The sequence below is a fragment of the Melozone crissalis genome, unplaced genomic scaffold (genome assembly GCF_028551555.1).
Source record: "Melozone crissalis strain CALT ecotype California unplaced genomic scaffold, PUWL_Pcris_2 ptg000006l_1, whole genome shotgun sequence".
In the NCBI taxonomy this organism is placed as follows: domain Eukaryota; kingdom Metazoa; phylum Chordata; class Aves; order Passeriformes; family Passerellidae; genus Melozone; species Melozone crissalis.
This window is the reverse complement of record NW_026535784.1, coordinates 44461436-44481863: the sequence shown is the minus strand read 5'-3', so window position 1 is coordinate 44481863 and position 20428 is coordinate 44461436. Positions and strand designations below refer to the sequence as shown.

At 37.3% G+C, this 20428-nt stretch overlaps 2 protein-coding genes across 4 annotated transcripts in view; one reads left to right on the top strand and one right to left on the bottom strand.

The window, feature by feature from the left end:
- Positions 1-20428, bottom strand: part of TSPAN5 (tetraspanin 5) — a 244698-nt gene that overhangs the window by 118236 nt on the left and 106034 nt on the right. The window lies entirely within an intron of this gene.
- The window catches only part of RAP1GDS1 (Rap1 GTPase-GDP dissociation stimulator 1), a 90659-nt gene that overhangs the window by 49820 nt on the left and 20411 nt on the right, over positions 1-20428 (top strand). For 2 of the 3 annotated variants that reach the window (XM_054295976.1, XM_054295975.1), the window contains exons 4-5: positions 2117-2242; positions 14803-14949. In XM_054295976.1, coding sequence (XP_054151951.1) covers positions 2117-2242; positions 14803-14949 — 273 coding nt within the window. The remainder of the gene's footprint in view (positions 1-2116; positions 2243-14802; positions 14950-20428) is intronic. The other variant, XM_054295977.1, reaches the window with a different exon arrangement.

The window sequence follows — 20428 nt, the reverse complement described above, 5'->3', positions numbered from 1 at the left end:
TGTAAAAGCTTCCACTCTCCAAATGGAGGGAGGGTGGAGGAGGGGTTTCTTACTCCTTTTCAGCATGTGAGGAAGAACCTAAACAAACAGCAGAACAGACTGAGACCTCTCAGTATTTTACAAGAGAACAAGTTTTATTTCCTGATACAGACTAGGAAAACAAAATTCACCTGACTTTGATGATGTAGAGACTATGGTAAGTTAGTGAGTATAAAGGAAAGTGATGCAGGGATAGCTGAGGAACAGGGAAGTATTTACAGGCAATTGAGAGGAAAAGGCTAAGGGGACAGAGCAGACAGAGGAAGAAACTAAATACATCTAATAAATAAACATTGCAATGAAGTTGAAAGTGGGTGATAAATATACTGAATGTCACAAGGACATGGCAAGACCAGTTTTAAAGACCAAATGTATCTGATATTTGTTTTGTTCATTACAATGGATAGTATCACCATCTATCACACTATAGCATCTAGCCACAGTTCTAAAATGTTACAGTACCTTGGGAAGGTGGGTTAATTGTGCTCACATCTATCTTTTCTTGGACCTGTGCAAGTGTACAGATATTGTTGATTCTTCTTAACTGTGTGTTGATGTATCAGAGCCATATCATCACATGATCATTGCTTACCTCTGACAATTCTTTAGCTAAAATAACACTGAAAGATTAAATACAAAAGAGACTAGATTTTGTAGCTACCAAAACATCAAAGAACATTGTAATAGGTGCAACAGAGTATTTGAGAAGATGTATTTGTACTTCAAGCATTGTATGAAATCTTTGAGTTATTGGCCTGAAGAATTCTGTTGATCCAGAATCAGAAAAATTTTCTCATCTGTTTTTAGGGGGATTGTACACCCTGGTTCATTCTGTCTCATAAATGATTAAGTAACACAAAGGTTAACTGATTCTGGAAGATCCAATACTGTTTAGGATCAGGAAGAGACATATCTTGCCCCTCTACTCAGCCCTGGTGAGGCTGCATCCTAATTAGTGTCCTGTTTAGGCCTCCTCTGTGCAAGAGAGTCGTGGAGCTCCTGGAGCAGGTCAAGCAGAGGCTACAAGGAGAGAGGAAACTGGAGCATCTGTTACAAGGAAAGGCTGAGGGAGCTGGGTCTGTTCAGCCTTGAGAAGAGATGACAGAGAGGGGACCTTACCAATGTATGAGGGAGAACTTCTTTATTGTATGAGTGACCAAGCACTGCAACAGATTGCCCAGAGGGGTTGTGGAGTCTCTTTCACTGCAGATATCCAAGAACCATCTGGATGCAATCCTATGCCCTGTGGTCTGGAATGACCCTGCTTAGTAAACTGTGAAATAACACTGGTGTTATCAGGTGGTTCCTTCTATAAACCACCTTTTGAAAATGTGCAGCACAGTCCCTGCCTGGCTGTATCTCCTGCAGAACAGCCCTTTATGTCTCTGATACCAGGATAGTTCTCTATGACTTGCACAGATGTAAAATAATTCTTTGCTTCTCTGTGGTAAAGCAGGAAGGAAGGGCAGAGAGCTTCCCAGTGGATGGGTCCTCTACCCTTCCTCCCATGGTGGGTATCAGTTAGATTGTGGAAAGCTACAGGCTTTGGGGCACACATAAACTCTTGTATTTCTCATTCTCTTTTCTGTTCTTTTCTTCACCTTCGAAATAAAAGCCTGTTACTGAGCTTTTTTTTTTAATCTCTTGAAGCAAAAGCTTTTCTGGAATTCTAATTAAGGCAATAGAGAGTAAAAAATGCTGCTCTAGAATACTAGTTTTAAGTCATCTTTTGTGTTATTTAGAAATTCTAGTTTATGTTGAATTTGTTGTGAATTCACTGTTCTTTGCAGCACTTCTTTGTGATGCTAAAAATATGCTTAGTCTGATCTATGTTAAATTAGTTTCCATGGAAGTCAATTAATGCCCTTAATTCCTTCTAAATTAGCAAATAATGGAAAGAATTAAGCCCAAATCCTGACTTGGGCTTATTCTCTAGAAACTTACATGAGAATTTACACTGTTTGTCTGTGCACATGTTTAAGGCACACAAAAGGCTCAGTTGCCAGGCCAGTGTTGCTGGAATTGATGGGATTGGGAATAGCTGGCCTGGCATTAAGAGGCTTTGCTTTATTTGCAGAATTCATGCGGAACCCCTGTGTGGATGCTGGGCTGATCCCTCCCTTGGTGCAGCTGTTAAACTGCAAAGACCAGGAAGTTTTGCTCCAAACAGGACGTGCCCTGGGCAATATATGCTACGATAGCCGTGAGTGTTGAAATCTGCTCTATTTTGTACTTGCTCTTGTTGAAGGGAGGGGAGTGTTTTGGTGTTCTGTGTATTGTGTGCTGCGGGGTTTCCTCTTTTCTTGGTTTTTATTTACCCCACGATTCTTCTGATTGGATGAGAAAATTGAACATCACACTTGCATAATGCTTTTGTGACAGAAAGATTAAAACATGTTTTCAATATTGTAATACAATTGGATATAAAATAGAAAGGTTTTCTGCTCCTGGTTTTGTTTTGTTGGGTTTTTTTTTTCAAACATAATTTACTGGGTTTTTAAGGAGCAGATGCTACATATGCAGAGGCACTGAACAGTTAATTTTTCCTCAGACAGAATGTGTTGGAATGGAACAGAGTCAGAATGGAATACTCATATTCTAACCAGTCTCAAATCTGTGCAGAGCTGCATATGTGGCTGAAATGATGCCTGAGTTATGTTGCTGATTCTCAAAATTCTTACATGGCCAATCAGTTGCTCCAGGATTACATATTTGTATTTTTGGTAGTCAAGGGTTGGGGGGGACATTGGTTAGGCTTTTTAGCTTTTTATGGGCACAATAAATTTTTATAATGAGAAGAAATTGAGATTTGTAATGCAAGTGTGACTGCATGTGCTGATTATATGCATGGATGTGTCATCTGCAAAACCAAACCAGCGGTTGCAGCGTTTTGAAAATGCAACCTCATTATTCCTTAATTCAAAATTTTGAAAAAAACCTGTGCACAATAAATATGGTGCAGAAGCAGACACACCAGGAATATGTTGCACATGAAGGAATTATGGATGTCTGCAGATGGGAAGTGAGATGAAATTGTAAAATCATTTTTTTATCCTGAGAGTTAGTGACTTATTTTATATGGTGAGAATTTTTCTGCATACTATGTTTACTAAAAGTTCTGCTGTATGAGTACTGACTGTAACCTTTCTCTTTGCTATGTTTTTCATCTGAGTTTGAAAATTTACATTTTATGTTATTTTAAATTACCTTGCCTTTGAACTCAGGGAAGTTAATCATATATTGGCATTTCCAGTTACAGACAACTACTGCTTGAGGATGTTAATGTATAATTCTTTCATTTAGGCTTTTCTTTAAGGTGACCAATCAACTGAACAGCTGCTTCCCAATGAAAATTTCACAAAGAAGCTGTTAAGCTTCCTATAACATAATTTATTTACTATATTCTGTTTCAGGATTATGCATGAGATCAAGGTCACTCTCAGGTGCACTGGCTTATTTGATATAAGTAAAATCTATGTAACTGTTCATGGTTGTTATTGTTCATCCCACATTTTTTCATGAAATACAATAATGGCACATAGAAATGGTTTTGTAGTGTGAGGTTTTGTGGACTGCTACTGGCTTTTACATTGCAGAATTTATCCTGTACAGAAAACTGTATTACTCACTTTGTGTTGTCCTTCTGTGGAGCAAAGCTAGCACTGATAAAATCTACAGTAGGCAGTGATGTGTTCTGTGTGCCATGTGTTGTCGTGTTCCTGTGGGAGGACAGTCACTACCTTCCCTGTGTATGTGAATAAAATTAATGAGTAAAGTGTAATAAAATGTGACAAGAATCAAGGTTAGCATATTGGATTTGAGTGGAAGAGACTATTTACAGTGCTTAGTTATCACATCCATCCTATCTGACATCTGCTGTTAACTTAACGTGTAATTATTAAATATTTATGCATTCTATCCTAAATTCTTCTTTAGGATAAATACTTTCACTATGCTTATTACTAGAAAATATAATATATTTCAGTTTCTTACTATTGGTTTTCCCTAACAAGGAGTTATAAAGTTATAAAGTATAACAAAGACAAGATGTGGAAGCTGGTAGTTCTTAATAAAAATGCAACATATTGATAGTATTTTTTTTTCCCCAATTAAGACAAAAGCATCTGTTACCCTTCTGGTAATTGTGATTTGTATAAGAACTTCAAATACATCAGTAACTAGATTTTTCCAATTACAATAACTTTTTTTTTTCAGTGCTACTGGCCATGTTACTATAACATGTAGCAATGAGGAATGTCTCTATATCCTAAATCAATGTTAGGCTGAGCCTATGCAATAAAGTCCATATTGGATGGCTCATAGCAGTATTTCTTTATATTGAAAGCCCAGTTGTCCTGTATTTCATGCCAGCAAGCATGGATCACTTTGTTTAGTGACAGCTTGTGCCAGAGTTAATCAGGTCTCTGTTTCTGAGAGAAGTTGGTGTGGTGCAGGATGAAAGTTGTGGGACAAACAGTTGCTTCTGCAGGGAAATCCCCTTAAAACTGGCCTTGAAGAGGAGAAGGATTGCCTGAATTGTTTGTCCAAAGGAAAATGGCAGCGGTTCCTCAGTGTTTACAGATCCCAGAGTTGCTGCATGAAGGCAAGACTATTTCCTAAGTTCAGGAGTGGCTACTCCTAGAACACAGCTACCATGGAAAGGTAATTCATGACCAAGTCCCAGTGCTGAAAGAGATTTAGTACCTTCCATGACTTAAAGGTGAATTACACCTGGACAAAGACCTCACTGAAAAGATTAATTTCCTCACAGAAAACATGATATGAAAACCTGTTGACTTACTGATAGATTTTCTTGTCTATTATGTTTGGGGTAGACCTGTTTTTGTCTGGGTGCTCATATGTGTTAGCCCTCCAAGCCCTACTTAATTACCTATTTGAACATGGGAGAAAATACAGAGAATTAAATGCATTACATAAACAGTTAAAGAGGAAAAAATAGGTCAAACTTTTACCAAGCAGCCTTGAGAGCATCCTTTTTAAAGTATTTGTTTTGAAGAAATCTGTGTTATGTGAATCTCTGAACATCAAGAATACAAGCAAATATAATTGCAAAGCAGGGTAGAAGGAAGCTTTGTTAGTACTGATGAGGTTGTGGTCTCCCAGCCTTCCTCTTGTATGCAGAGATACAAGAAACAGTTGAGGCAGATAAAAATATTTTAAGTCAGAAGTAATGAATTGCAGACTGTCAGAAGCAACTGTATGCAGATTGTTCAGTCCAACCCTACAGTTTAAGAACAGATACATTACTGCATGCTCCTGTACAGCCTGTAATTGTTCTACACACTTTATCTAGTAAATGCCACATAAACCTCAGACCTCAAATTTTCATCAAAGCAGAAAGTGCAAAGTAAAAAAATGGAGACGTGATCTCTCCTCCCTCCTGCTTTCTCTCCCATTGTATCTACAGCCTGTACCAAGTACAGTTGCTTGTCCTTCCAAATTCCCAGACAACAGAATCCTTGGCCTCATTCATGGGCAGAATTTTATCAGACCTATATTATTAGGTGCAAAGCTCCTCACCCATTCTTTCCTTTTAACCACCAGTTATGTGGTTTTGCTTATAATCAAAGCTCAATTCTTAGGAATTGTCCAGTCAGAGCATAACAGCTATCCTAGCTGCCTCACCACTCTTTATTCATGAGTCAAACTACAGGTACTTTTCTAGTGTCTGTCTGTCCATCCCCTCCTGTCATTCCTCCCTGTGCTGTTTCTTTAGGATGTTTGCCCTTTAAGGGATATTTCAGAGGTACAGATGTCATAAATAAGGGATACCTCCCAAACTCTTCTAAGTTCTCCCTGCACCTTGGCTCCACATGCAATGTAAAGATCTCATCTCCATTTTTTGAAAAGGTTATGTTCAATATGGTTCTTGCTGCAAAAAGATATGTGTTAAGTCAGTGCAGAATGGCTAATTCTGCTGTAGATAAAGCCTAAGAATTTTTTGCTACCATCAGCTCTGGCCATTGGGGTATTAAGTTAAAGCAAAGCATTATCCAAATTGCGCCTCATGATCATGTAATGAACACCCTGGTGATTAGTACACCCTTCAGCTCTCTCTGGTGGTTTTTTTCACAGTAGCCTGGGAAGAGTCTGGTGACTGGTCTCATGTGGCTGATCAAGTGCATGGGGGACAGGGAAACTGAGACTACAGTTTTCAAATTAGGCCTACTTTGTGGCAAGACCAACAAGACAATGTGGGAGAAAGAAAAAACCTGTCTGTAGCCAGGTCTCTCTCCTACTCTGACACCCCCTACACCAGAGCAGTTTGTCTAGTTGAAAGATCAGGCCAATCAAATAAGTTTTATCAAGAATTTTAGTGGACGATGATACTATATTAAATTAGTAGTACTTTCTTAGCAAATAATAGCTTCACAATATTTTTTATCATGAAGTTTGCAATGCACATGCTATCCTAATCTCAGTGATCTTTGCACAGGTAACTTGTTAAATATTTCAGTTCTGAAGTGATTGATAAACTATTTTTCTTTGTTTTTATATAGCACTGTGCACATGATAGAGGCTGCCATACTTATGCTATAAAAGTGATAATCTAAGAGGAAGTGAAAGGCTGGGATATTTAGAGCCTGATTCAGAAGCCATACAAACTAGAGGGAGGCATTCTGATTGACTTCAGTTGAGATTAGATTAAGCTCTTACCCATTAGAAAATATTTCCTTCTTGCTGTTTAGAGCATTCACATGTTCTGAAAGCTAGCAAAGGAAATTAAGCTCTCCATATATCTTGTAGTGGAAATGAAAAATTTCCCATTCTGTCCTTCCATAATATACATATTAATGGTAGTGTTTAGAGACCTTGTGTAATCCAGAAATTACTTCTTTTTATACCACAGCCTTGTTTCTTCATGAAACCACCAGCTTGGGTACATGTTCTTAGCAACCGTACTTGGTATGTAAGCATCTTATACAGCTGGAAAGAAGCTAAAAATGCCAGCTCATTCTATATCTCCTCTGACAGCTGCTTATCTACCTTTCTCAGCAGGAGATTTATTGGGTCCCTTTTCTCATTTCCAAGCCGTGTATTTCTTTGTTATCTATGTGGTCTTACTTGTATTGATGGCAAGCCTCCTAGCTGAATTTCAGCTATGTGGCCTTTCACATAAAACCAGATCCCTCTTCATCTCAGCCTCAACTCCAGAACATGAGCATTTTATCACATCTTGTTAAAAAGATCTTATACATGCTATAAATTCCATAACCTCAGCTGCCTATTTTATAAGAATCTACAGATCTCTTGCAGGCATCTGGTACAAAAGACTAAGTACAAAAATAAGAAACAGTTCAATTGTACAGTTGTGTTCTCTCAGGAGATGCGATTAATTTCAGATCTACAGGAGAAAATCAGACACTTTAAAATAAAACATACTGGAAAGAAGTCAAATTCAGTTTTCTTCAAAAAATGGCATAACCTTTTTCATCACCATATGGAAAACCAGCAGAATCCTAGAACACAACTGATGTAGATAATGGTACACTACTGGCTAATCACTTTTATGAAGGTCACCCTGATTCATGCAGCTAGGCAGCATCTTAGCACGATTTTTCACTTATCATTGTACTAGATCCTACCAAATGCATATGCCACCTACTAAGATGTTTCCTAAGAAATACCAAGATATCAAGACTAGAATCCTTAGATTGTTGCTTGAAAACTGAGTGTTTTGCTTGCAGAGAATTCAAAAATTCAAGGTTTTGACTGTAAAGTAATAGTGCTTTACCTTTAGCATTACCACAGCATTTTTACTTCAGAGGTCCTTAATTGTGCAGGTTTTTCTCCAAGGCTCTGCACACAAGTATTGCATCAGCTGGAAACTAGAGCATACGTATGCCAACATATACTTCCTCAGTAATATAGAGTTCTTACTAGCAATTAATCATGAATGTTCTTAGGAAGCAGTTAAACAATATTATTCTAACTTCTTATTTTACAGCTGGCCTAAATGGAATCAGAATGATGAGGAAATCTTTCTAGATCATCAGAAAAAAGAAATTTGAGAGGTGATGCAAAACCTATGAGTTCTCAGGCTTGGCTCTTCCTAGGCTTCATGATTTGGGACAAGTAGCACTGACCCCACATCCAGGACTTGCCTTAGCTGTTTGTAGATCCCAGATCCACTTATTACTTTTTCAATTCTTGGAATAATGGTCCTTCTTTTTTTAGCAGGGAAAGAAAAGTACCCTGGTAGAATCCACAAATACGCTTTGTGGTTGATTCTTTTGCTTTTGTTTTACTTTTTCCTTCTTGGGCTTTTCCCAACCTATTCCAAATCCCCATGGGTTTCACACTTTCTGGGACAGCTCCTCTGGCTGCTTTGGTGGAGACCCACAGCTCAATTGGGCTCCTTTCAGTAGCAGTCAGCAGCACACCCCTGTTCTGCACCATGACTATGACCATGCCATGCTCACCTCACACTCCTCCTCTTGGAGAGTTTGAAGCTGAGAGACAACATTGCACTGCAGGCCTGGGAGTAGGAATTCTAAATTAATTGTGGTGTGTGAGTCTATTCTGTCAATAGCAAGAGACTCTATAAATGCTTTTTTTCCAGTGTAGAAAAACTGCCTGCTGTTTTACTGTGTAATTGGGTTCCATGATTTATTTTGTGCTGTATGAAATACTAAGTTGGCTTCAGCTCTGACTTACTCTCATAAACCTAGAGTAATTTGTTTGACTGCAATGGAATTACTAAGGAGTTTCATAGAGTTATAAAATCAACTGAAGAATCTGCTGCAAGCATATTGTATATGAAAAGGAAGGCAAAGCTACATTCAGCTTTGAGGACCTTTACCTGACTTTAGTATATCTACATAGAACATTCTCTTCTTCTCTAAGTTGGCTTCCTTAATTTCAAACAGAATTTAGTAGCAGTAATTACTACATTTTAATTACACACTGAAGTATCCTTGGAATCCAGAGCAAATTACTTGCCAATACTGAGTGTAGTAGTGTTGTATGTCTTGTTGCTGATAAAAACATTTCTGCTGCTGTATTAGAATATCAGATCCACTAGTACCATTTGACTGGAAGTAAAGTATTGAAGTCTTGAGCAGTAAATTCATCACTGTTCTTTTGTCTGAAATAAGAAACAAAATATTTTTCTTGCATTAATATGACATAAGAGGAATATGACTAATAAGCAGATGTTAATGAAATTGAATTCTGGTCTTGAATCCAGCTTGTATTTGAATGCTATCTCAGCACAGCATTAGGGAGATTTCAGTACCTGCACACTTACCTTTCCCTTCAAATGTTCTGCCAAGCTCCTCACTCTGTAAACAAAAGAAATCATGAAAGAGATTAGGGCTAGATGGCACTGATATCCTGTGGTCCACATATTGAACATATTATGAAGAGTCTACCAAAAATATCTCTAGATTTCTGTTTGGATACATTTAAAAATTGTATTTGTTTGTTAGTATAAACTAATTGCATAAGAGGGCCAATACACTGCTGCATCAGTTGTCATCAGCCAAAAAAATTGCTGGCAACAGTTTTATCCAAAAAGATCAATTCTGCCTATTTTCAGTCCTCGAAGGGGCTGTATTAAAAGACAATGTTCTCCTAGATTACTGTTTACATATTTATTATTTTAGCAATTATTCTAAAAGAATAACTTATCAAACTGTACCTTCAATGCTTACCCTTAGGGCTAAGGATAGCTGCCAGCATTTCAAGATGAACTGACTGCAGGACAGTTCTATTATCTGAAGCAAACATAACTAATTCAAGATTGTTTTTTTCTTTATAAAGCAAAACTTTTAAGATTACATTAATAGATTTTAACCAGTAATCAAATAAAACAAAACTGTATTTCTGGTAATCAGCAGTATAATTCCTAAAGGAATTAATAAAGGAAAGGGAAGTTGCAGTACAAGACAGAGCAATCCCAAAAATTATCTTTCAAACTATTAAAACATGAATCTCAAAATACAATATTGCTGTGTAATGTCCCTCTTAGACTTTGCACAGAAGATATGGAAAAAGCAGCAAACAATGGTAGTGTGGTATAATCACATGAAGCTTTCTTTCCTTGAAAAATAAAATTAATTAAATGCTACTGTGTGTTGTGTAACAGGGTTGTGGTCTGTAGTCATGCAGTCAGAAACCTGACAGGGGCAGTGACCAAAAAGCATACACAAACCAGACTGAGGATAAAAAGTAGAGTCAGGTGTTAAAACTGAATGACAGAATTGTGTGGAAAGTTTTAATCTTACAGTGTTCAGGCAGGGAAAGAAAACGTAAAGTCCCAGTTTATCTGAGTGGCAGTATTTTTCTAGTGTCTACATAGATAATGTCATTTACACTAGCTCAGGGTTCGCCATTGCTTTTTGAATATTTCCTTTCTTTTTTTCCACATGTGACCAGGATTCTTTTACTTAGGAGTTCTATTCCTGCAGTTTTTTTCTTACACGTTTGTAATATCTGTCACATCATAATTTCCTTGCAGCAGCCAGTTTGTTATCAGACCATTATGGTTTCAGGTGAAAGAATAAGCAGCAGGAGCAAATGAGTGCCTCACCACAAAGGTCTTGCAGAGAGGACCTAATTAAAAAACAGGGGAAAATAAAAATAAAACACGTAGAAAGAACAGTCCCTCCCACCCCTCAACTTGGGCTAATGTAGATTAGTTTTTCTTTTTTTAATTAAGAAAAGCAAGAAAGAGTTATCTGTAAAGCACTGTCCAATCTAAGCAATATTTTGGTCAAAAAGTGCAGGATTGTAGCTAAAAGCAATAACGATGAAGTAATTAAAGTAAAATGGCAGTATGTCACTTAAATGATTTGATCATTGCAAGTAAAAAGAATTTTTAAATAAATACTGTATTTTTCCCATGTCACCCACATTTGCTGTCTTGGCAATTTGGTTTATACAAATCAGGGACCTTGATCATGCTGATGATGTTTTCCTCCCTGACTTGCACCATTTATACCAATGTAACTTTTAAACCAATAAACTTGTGCAGAACATGACCTGGAGAAAGGATAATTCAGGTATCCAGTTGCAAGACAAAACTAGAACATTTCAAAGTATAAATCTGATACTTAAAGCCCAAAAGCTTATTTTTAAAAAATGGCATCAAATTATTTTCTAGCTGATCATCTGAGAAATGGGTGCATTTTTTAAGCCTAAATATTTTCTGATATCTCTTTCTATTACGGCACAACCTTTTTTCCTGACTTAGATTTTTTTCTTGTTAACATTTTGTGACTTAATGATTTGTTTTAGGGCTTGGTGAATTAGGGGAAAAAACTCGAGGGAAAGTGATGCAAATGGCTTGGGAAAAGTAAATTGAAACCACTCTGAATGCTGCATTGTAAAGATTTAACAATCCCGTACATTAAAAAAGTTTTGTTGTTGAGTTTCGGCATGGTTGAGCAACAGAAAGATTTGACAAGACTATTCATAGAGGGAATGTCAACAGTTACAGTAATTTGAGAATCCACTTAAAACCCTTTTTTGCATAAAACTCCTTTGAGCAACTCAGGATAGAAAAAGGGACTGTACTAATTCTTAGAGACAGTTGTGTTGAATTGGGCTAGAGAATATTGTGAAGTAATAACTCATCCAGTAATAAATCTTACTGTACATTTTACAGGGAAAAGAATCTGTCTGGTTTCTTAGGTTCTCATTCTGGCATCTTTAGACTGCATTACATGTACTTAAAAAAAAGCTATACAGCAGCTTTGCCCTTTGTGAGCTGCAGAGAAGCATTTTTAAGCAGAAATGTGAATGCTGTCATTAAACTGTTCAATCACTGTTCTCTTAGGAATAGAAAATGTTTATTTAAAAAGGTCACAGGGAAAAAATTCAACACAGCTTCTGGGAGGCTTGGAAGCACGTTAAGTGTGGGAGTTCATAGAGCTGCTGAACTGCAAGGTAATAGCTGGATTGAGAACAAGACTCAGCAACATGCTGTGGGCTTGTTTTGACTGTAAATGATCTGGAGTTTGATGAGTATTCTTGTGTGCAAAATCTGTTCCTTAGCGACAAGACTAGTGAGAAGCGAGTTGGTGAAATGCACACGAAGCATTCTGAGTCAGGACTACACTTTCTGCTTGGGGATGCTGCAGTGTCACAGCAGTGCTGGCACTGGGTAGGCAGGACCTTCAGGGTTTTCCTCCGACATCTGGCACAGGATTCTTTGTGGCCTTGCACTAATGAGCTGAGTTAATCCTCTTGAGCAAAGAAGGCAGCACCAGGAGATCCTAATTATAGCACTCACCCAGGTCTGTTCTTCACTCAGCTGCCTGGGGCAGAGAAGCAGCCATGCAGGATGAGCTCCAGCATGGGAAAGAGGGAGAGCAACACACTCAGTTATGGCATCTCCTTTACAAGTCTGCCAGCATATGCAGTCCTGTCAAAGGCTGGCTCCTTTAGCCTGCCACCTTCTGAGGTTCATTTGTACCTAATTTTTTGAGTGTACCATAAGGCCAGACATTTCTTGGAGTGAGATTTGTTTCTGAATCTTCCTGCTTCACTTTTGTTGTCTGTACAGCAGAAGCTGGTGATCTGTTTACTTAACAAAAACATTGTGTGGATAAGAGTTTTGTCATGTATTTGAAGTGAGAGACTGTGCAGCAGTTTTTAACAAACCAGAGATATTTGAATTTAAAGGATACATGACTTAAATTTTTCATAAAATATTATCACACAGTAATTTTCAGTAGAGTTCTGCCAAATTCTGTCCAGGTAAGGAACTTCGCTTGTAACTAATTTTTTTTGTGTTTTAATACTTGTTTCCAAACACTCACCAAACTCTACCTTTCTATTATACTTTGCTTACATATTTTACATGTAGTTCGTCAACATCAAGACACTGAGTTGAGCTTGACATGTGATTCTTACCTGAATTTATCATCTTTGTTTGTTGATTTAAGTTGCATTATAGTAATTTGAAGACCACATTCAGTCCATCTGATCCAGAATCAGTGATTCAGTTTCATTTTGCATACCTGTTTTGATTCACAGAACAGATGAGTTAAATACAAAATCATGTATTTACATAAATTTTCTAGTAAAAAATACCAGAAGAGGATAAATAAAGCAGAATGCTTGAATATTCTAATCCAAATTACTTTTTATTCTCTGCTGATTTAGTACATGTAAGCACTGAGTCTAAACACCTGACTATATTGTTTCACTGCATTTTGATGTAGGACTTCCTTTTGTTTCAACATTACAGCTATGTTTGTTATGGCATCAAGGATCTGAGAAATTTCTTTTCTGTTTGTCCTTTTTTTAATAGTTGCTACTTGACACAGAGTCCTACCTTGAATTTAACTGTTTAATAGATTATAATTTCTCCTTTTTCAAAATGAAATAGACATGCCAGTAGCAAAACACAGTTTTTTGACATCCTGATCCTGTCCAAGGTGGAAACAGTCATGACAGTGAATTTGTTCTGCAAAATTCTTTCTACTTTGCCAATAATTTAAGATCTGCCAAGAATTACCCTTCCTTCAGCTCCATTCAGCAAATTTTCTGAAGTCCCTACATGCCATACTTAGAATCCTGTTCTTTATATATAGTATAAGGTGTATATAAAGTTCATGAATGGTATTAACAAGAACTGGAAGATTTAGAAGTTTCTTTTTGCAGAGCAGTGGAACACTTTACAGTGGAAGATCATATTATAAATGTGCACAGCCTTGGGTTTCATGCTGAATATGTTGCAGAATGATGAAAACTTGGTGCTTGACCTGCACATATGATGGGGAGACAGAGGAGGGACGGTAGAGTGCAAATAACAAGGAGAAGAGGAGATTTGCTTTGGGGCCATGAAGAAATTGAGGAGAGGACATTATTTTTTCTTATACTGCAAAACTTTAGAGAGTCCCTCCTCCTTCCCCCCCCCAAGGTTTTGTTTTCATCTAGATTTTCCAGCTGATTCCAGTGATAGCTCACATGGAATACTCTCCTTTTGGAAGCCCTGGAATTTAGTTTATTGACTGTTGTCTATTGCTTATTGCTTACTGCTGGGGAAGGAAGCAGTATTGATGGTTACTGTAATAGAAGGCCTATTTTTCCTTTATTCCTACACTGTTGTGTCAAATCTGATTTGTTGTATAGGAAGAGTTCCATACAAAGATTATGATGTGTTATTTACAACCCTTCAGAACATTGTAGTCTTTCATAGATGCAGAGTAAATTTTTCCTTTAGCCATACAAAAAGTATCTGATAGTGGTATTAAATTTCAGCTACAGAAGTGCAGAGAACATGCTGTGTGGCAGACTGAGTGCATGAACAATTGCCACTGGGAACTAGCACCTCTGTCTGCTTTGTCCATTTTATTCCTCTTTTTGTTTTTAAGTAATGCAAGCAATTTATTTTCTGTATTTCAATTTCTTGATCTATGTAACAGCAAGAGTAATTTACCTGTATATGGACTAAGCTGTGTCAAGTGCTCAGAACCTCCCTCTGGCAAAACTCAGTGCATCTTCAGACTATTATTTATCAGCTCCAGCAGCTCTGCCTCAAACACTGAACTCCTCTACAAAGGTATTAGTGCCAGGTGCTTAATCCATTTTGTTGTAGGTGTTTTAACTTTACTGGCTCTGTTGCACTAAAAATTGGCCCTCAGGCATCTCTCTAGATGAATTTGACAACACTGGTAGAATGACTTCACTCTGTTTAAAAGCTTCATTTTGTATGATTACTGTTACGTTCGGGATTCGACGGTGGGGATTGGTTTCATTTTTTTTTTAATGTAACTCTTTGTTTTACAGATGAGGGCAGGAACGCAGTTGACCATGCAGGTGGTGCACATATTGTAGTAGACCATTTAAGGTCACTGTGCAGTAAAACAGATCCAGCCAGTGAGAAGCTCTTGACTGTCTTTTGTGGCATGCTGATGAACTATAGCAATGAGAATGGTAAACAACACCGAAAGTTTGCTTTATGTCTACCAGGAGAACAACCCCAACAAAAAAAGATAAAAAGCTAAAATCATCTGTAGGTTTACATTGTGGATGCTTAACACTAAGTTATTCTAAAGAGATCAGGGACCTAATTCACATATACAATTTTCTGTTTCAGTAAAATTGTGTTCCCAAAAATACTAGATATATCCCTGACACAATTCCATATAACATAAATTGTGTGAAGTTTTAAGATCAGCATCTGGAATTTACTTCTTTGTCTAAAAGCAACGCATAAAGATGCTTCACACAGATTTACGGAAGCTAATTAGAAGGCTTCTAGATTAAGTCCTCTCTCAAATAGTATCAACATCATAAGACTAATTTGTTGTAGATGTTCAGTGTTGTTAATTATTTAAGGGTGTATATGCCAAACAGTTCTCCTTGCGAAATGTATGTAAAACCATATGTTACACTGTTCTAAAGTAAATGGGAAATAATTTATTGGTATGTTCAACACTGTTCCGTGTCTACAAATTATGTTTATGTTCATTATCCCATTAAGTGGAGATGTTTAAGGACTGGGACAAAAACAGGAGAGTATATTAAATGAGAAACCCTTGACCAATGAGAGTAACACAGTAGCATTCTACATTGGTTGTACAAACTAGTACCTAGCTTGTTTCTGCACACTAGTGTTTTAATGTGCCAAAATATATTTAAAGCATTCACACATTTTCTACTTTTCAAAATGAAAATAGAATACATTAGGAAGGCTACAGAGAGGCTGTTCTCCTGACTTGCAATGGCACAGATTACAAATACAGTTAATAATTATATTGTTTTACATTTCCTGAATTGCAGTGTTTCATCTTAGGAAGAAATATCTTCTTTATTATTTACTCACCATTTCCTGAAAGAAAGCACTTGCTGTAACTCATTTTCCAATCCTATGTCCCCAAAACTTTTCTACTTTTCAGGATGGTCCATAGGCTTTATTGTATACATTTTTAATCTGCTTTATCATCTCTTCTAGCATAGTTTCCATATGTGTCTTCTGTGCCATCTCTCTGGAGATCTCAGCTCTTTGTGTTACTCATCCAGCTCCAAATATAACTGTTGTATGTGTCTCATCTCCTTCACTTGTTCTTACATTGGGTTTTTTCCTCCTCTTTTCTTTGTATTATGTAAGGGTTCTTGTTTACAGTACTTCTTCCATCTTCTCTAAATAGTAACTTTCTAGTTCCTTCATTTCATATAGTTTCCAGGAATTGTTTTGCTTGACCACTTTGCATGAGTATCACATTTATTATATTTCATCGTGTTAACTCAGTACTTTTCTTTGTTACAATATTTGGAGCAAATATATATTCTCACCTCTAAGCTACCAGAATGTTCTGTATTAATTAAGGCTAATGAGCATACAGTAGACTAGGTAGCTCAAGACAGATGAATCTAGAAGCAATGTGTAGAGATACTGTTATCAGTTTTGCTTCAGTGACCAAGCTCCCCGCAGATCTTCTCTAGGAAAACTAATTATGAGATAAATCTCCCAAACAAGCAGCTTCTGAACAGCTTAACTGTTAGGAACATTGAATAAATGACTCATTCCATCTAGTAAGAGAGCTTATTCTGATGCAATCAATAAAGCAGTTGTGCAGTTCAGTGACAGCCAGGAGGATTCACCAGCTGCTCTCCTCTCTGCTAAAGGACATCTTTCATCTCACACTATTCACAGGAGCCACTGAAGCAGTGTCAGAAGTGAGAAATGCAGGAGTATTCCAAGCTCTTCGATCCGGGTGCTCACCAGCCCCATGTTCTACCATCAGGGAGCAGCGCTGGCAGTTTACCAAACCTCCACCTTACCCCACGCACTTGGTTGTCTCCATGAGGAAGGGTCCCTTTTGTAGGAATCCAGCTTATGTTTGGCCCAGCATTCATGGGTAGACTGCGTAAGATTTGTGTCCTCTAGATTTGTGTCCTTCAGCGCCTTCATAAAATCTGACATTCTGATGTTAAATCATACAACAGCTGAGCCTTTCTTATTTTCACAAATTGTGAATTTGCTCGCTGACTGGGGCAACCATTAAATTAAACCCCAAATAATATGACAAATCAATATTTTAAAAAAAAAGAAAAAGTGATTTAGAGGACTAAAGTTTAAGAAGAAAATTTAGTGACCATACCTGTAGCATGTGAATGCAGAATCAGGTAGTTGACCTCTCTTACCAGTTTTAAGAGTCACGAGTACAATTGGACCATAATTGTGAGCTGGTCTAAAAATACCACCTGTGGGCCACTGTGAATTTTCAGGAGAGCAGTCAGTGTCAACTAGGAGCGTGAGTCAACCACACACTTCCATGCATTGCAGCAGCAGGTGAATAATATTCTGACTAAATGCAGTTCTTTGCTAACCTGTTAAACATCAAAATGGAGATTGCCCTGACAGTTAATTGTAGTCACAACTTAGTGAATACCATTTTTGGGATTTACTTGCAAATGTCTGATCCCAGCTACTTACAAAGAAGATAAAACAGTGCACTGGTTTTGCTGAAGGATGAGCAGTAAGGGATTGCAGCCTAGAGTCACAGATTTCTTTGTCCGTAGTTATGGAAACCAATTGGACAAAAATAAAAGAATATATATTAGGGAAGGAGGAAGTGTTTCAATCTTTGAAATAGCACTTCTACATTCTCTTTTCATGTTTCTATAATCTTTTCCAGCTTGGCATGCTGTTAAAAAGTTATAGGTGGGGACTTGGAAGATTTCTTTAACTGCTCTTAATGACTTGCACTCTTTTAATTTGTACTAGCTATCCAGATAAGGACCATTACAGCACAGTTGGTTCTTAGTTGCATCTAATTATCTGTGAGCACCCTAATATTTTCTAATCATCAGCATTTTATGAGCAAAAGACTATATAAATTGTCTTAGTTGATTCCAAGCATTTTGCCATTCCCAGTCAGCTAATTGCCCTCTTTTTCCAATAGCTACTACTTCATTATTAGTAACTATCAACTGCTTTATTTTTTTAAACATGAGAGACTCAGTCTGGAGTACTTTAAGGGATTTATCACACATGAGTTTTACAAAAAAGGCAACTAAGGAGCAGCTACAAGTAAGACTTCCTTTTCCTAAACAGAGCAAATTAATGGAGCATTCTTCTATCTCATCCTGATTCTGGACACTCAGCTTGCAATTGTAACTCCAGTTATAACAGTGTTGTCTAAGCTTTAAAAATAGGAATCCTTTTACAAGGTTCTTGCGTCATCTGCTTGTGTTCAGGAATGATTTTTGCTTGCTGTCTCTCAATTCTTTCTTTGCTTCCTTGGTATCTTATCATTTCAACAGTAACTACAATTGTTAAGACAACAAACTCAAACTTTGGCATTTCTTGCAGTTCTTTTAAGCTTAAAAGAAAGTGCTGATATTTAATTGCACTGCTAGAAATTAGAGGGGTTTTTTTCTGATGGGAAACATCCCTTTGCCTTCAGCCCAGGTTATCTCAACCCTCTTGTCATAATTTTATTTTACTACCCAAATTCAATCAGACACAAATAGCTCATCCCTGCTTTCAGTTATTAGCTTCTGTGTAGCCAGTAATCTGCTTGAGAGCAAGAAGCAAAGCAGGCTTGGATAAAGAGGGGAAAACTAATAACTAATCTAATAAAACTAACAATCATATGCAAACACTCATGTAAAAGAGTTACAAATATGAATGGTTATTCTGCAGATCCCATAATCCTGTGAGGCAAGACTTTTTGCAAGTAAATGGGATCAGTCCATAAGGTAACAAATTGTCTCTCGAGATCTCTAAAACAAACCAGGAAGGCTTTTTAAAGAAATGCAGAAATTATGGAAGAACTAGGCCAATTGGCTTATTAGATAGTCAAATTGGAATTAACAGGAGTTAACTGGATACTGTATGCATGTATGAAAGTATACATACATTTACATATGTGAGCATATATATGTAGATAAAAATAATTACCTTTATAGCTTGCTGCCTCATTTCATTTCATAGCAAACTTCAGTCTGTCAAGATTGTCTTTCCTTCATCACCTTCATAAAATGTGACATCCTGATGTTAAATCATACAACTGCTGAGCCTTTCTTATTCTCACAAAACTCTTAGCAACTGGAATGAATGTTGGTGTCTGATGTGCACTGTTGACCATCTGCAGAAGCTATGTAAATATACAAGAAATGAAAGGGAGATTTATGGAACCATTATTATGGTCTGACAGCAATATTTCAGTAATGCTTCCTCCTAAGACTTACCTTTGCTAATTTTCATGCTTGTCATTTTGTTTCATTTACATCACAGCTAGAGATGCCTAGCATGCTCAAGACCTAAATATACTGAATTACAAAGTAACCTAAAGTACAGTGAGATAATCTTACCACAGTGAGATAATCAATAGAATCACTTTTATGTTCTGTCATGATTTAACATAGCTGTGGGGATTAAAGCAGGTTTCTCTAGGGTATGAAATTATGCCATCAATTTGTACAAAACTAGTTTTCCTTCAGTATTATAATCACAGTTATTGATGGGACACAAATGATGAGATGTTTTCTGAAACTCTTTTCAAAATCATGAATTAGCCTAAATCAGCAGTTTTAACTAAAATGTCCCCGATAAAGTTCTCAATTTGGGATATTCTCCTCAGATCTTACTCTTTGGAGTTTCCATGTGTGTCACCGAAGGACATGGAGCCATTGAAATTCAAGTTTTAGGTAGGTAATCTTTGTGCTGGCGCATGTATTGATTGCCTTTTATCTACCTGTATATGCATCTGTACAGCTTCACTGTCAGTGCTTTTCACCCCAAAAGAACACACAGACAGTGCAACACATGATAGCAGTGTAAATTGTGGTTTTAAGTCATAAATTCAGGAGAGGAATTCAGTTTTTCATGCTTCCTGCTCCCTGTGCATAAAGTTCTGCTTAGGAAGTGGACAGAAGTGCTGTTTCATCCTGAAACACAACATTGCCTGGCATCATGGCTCACTTTAGTCCTGTATCAGGCAACTGATTGTAGGATGGATGCATGTTTCCCCAAAATGGTCTCCTGCTCTAGTGAGGCATTTACAATTTCTGCAGTGAAAGGCCAAGATACACAGTTAGTCCAAGTTACCTAGTCTGAGGTTTTCCTAGGGCAGAGAGAGAACTGCTGGCAGTTCCTCCAGCTGAGACTGAACCACTTGGATATTTTTAATTTATCTGAAATAAAAAGAGCTGTGGGTCTCCATACCAGTGAGATGCCTGATACTTTTCTCTTAAAATGCTTAATAGACTTTGCTAGAGAAAGAGCCTCCTGTTGGTGATAATGACAGATGTAAATGTCAGGTCCAGAATTTGTATGGCAAGCCCAGGCTTAAGTATAAACATTGCAAATAGCTGCTGGCAGCCTTTTATTTTCAAAGGCCTTGCTTCCTTTGTGACTCACAGGGTTGCCCTGTCTTTGTCAAAGGAGAAAATTTTAAGTTTT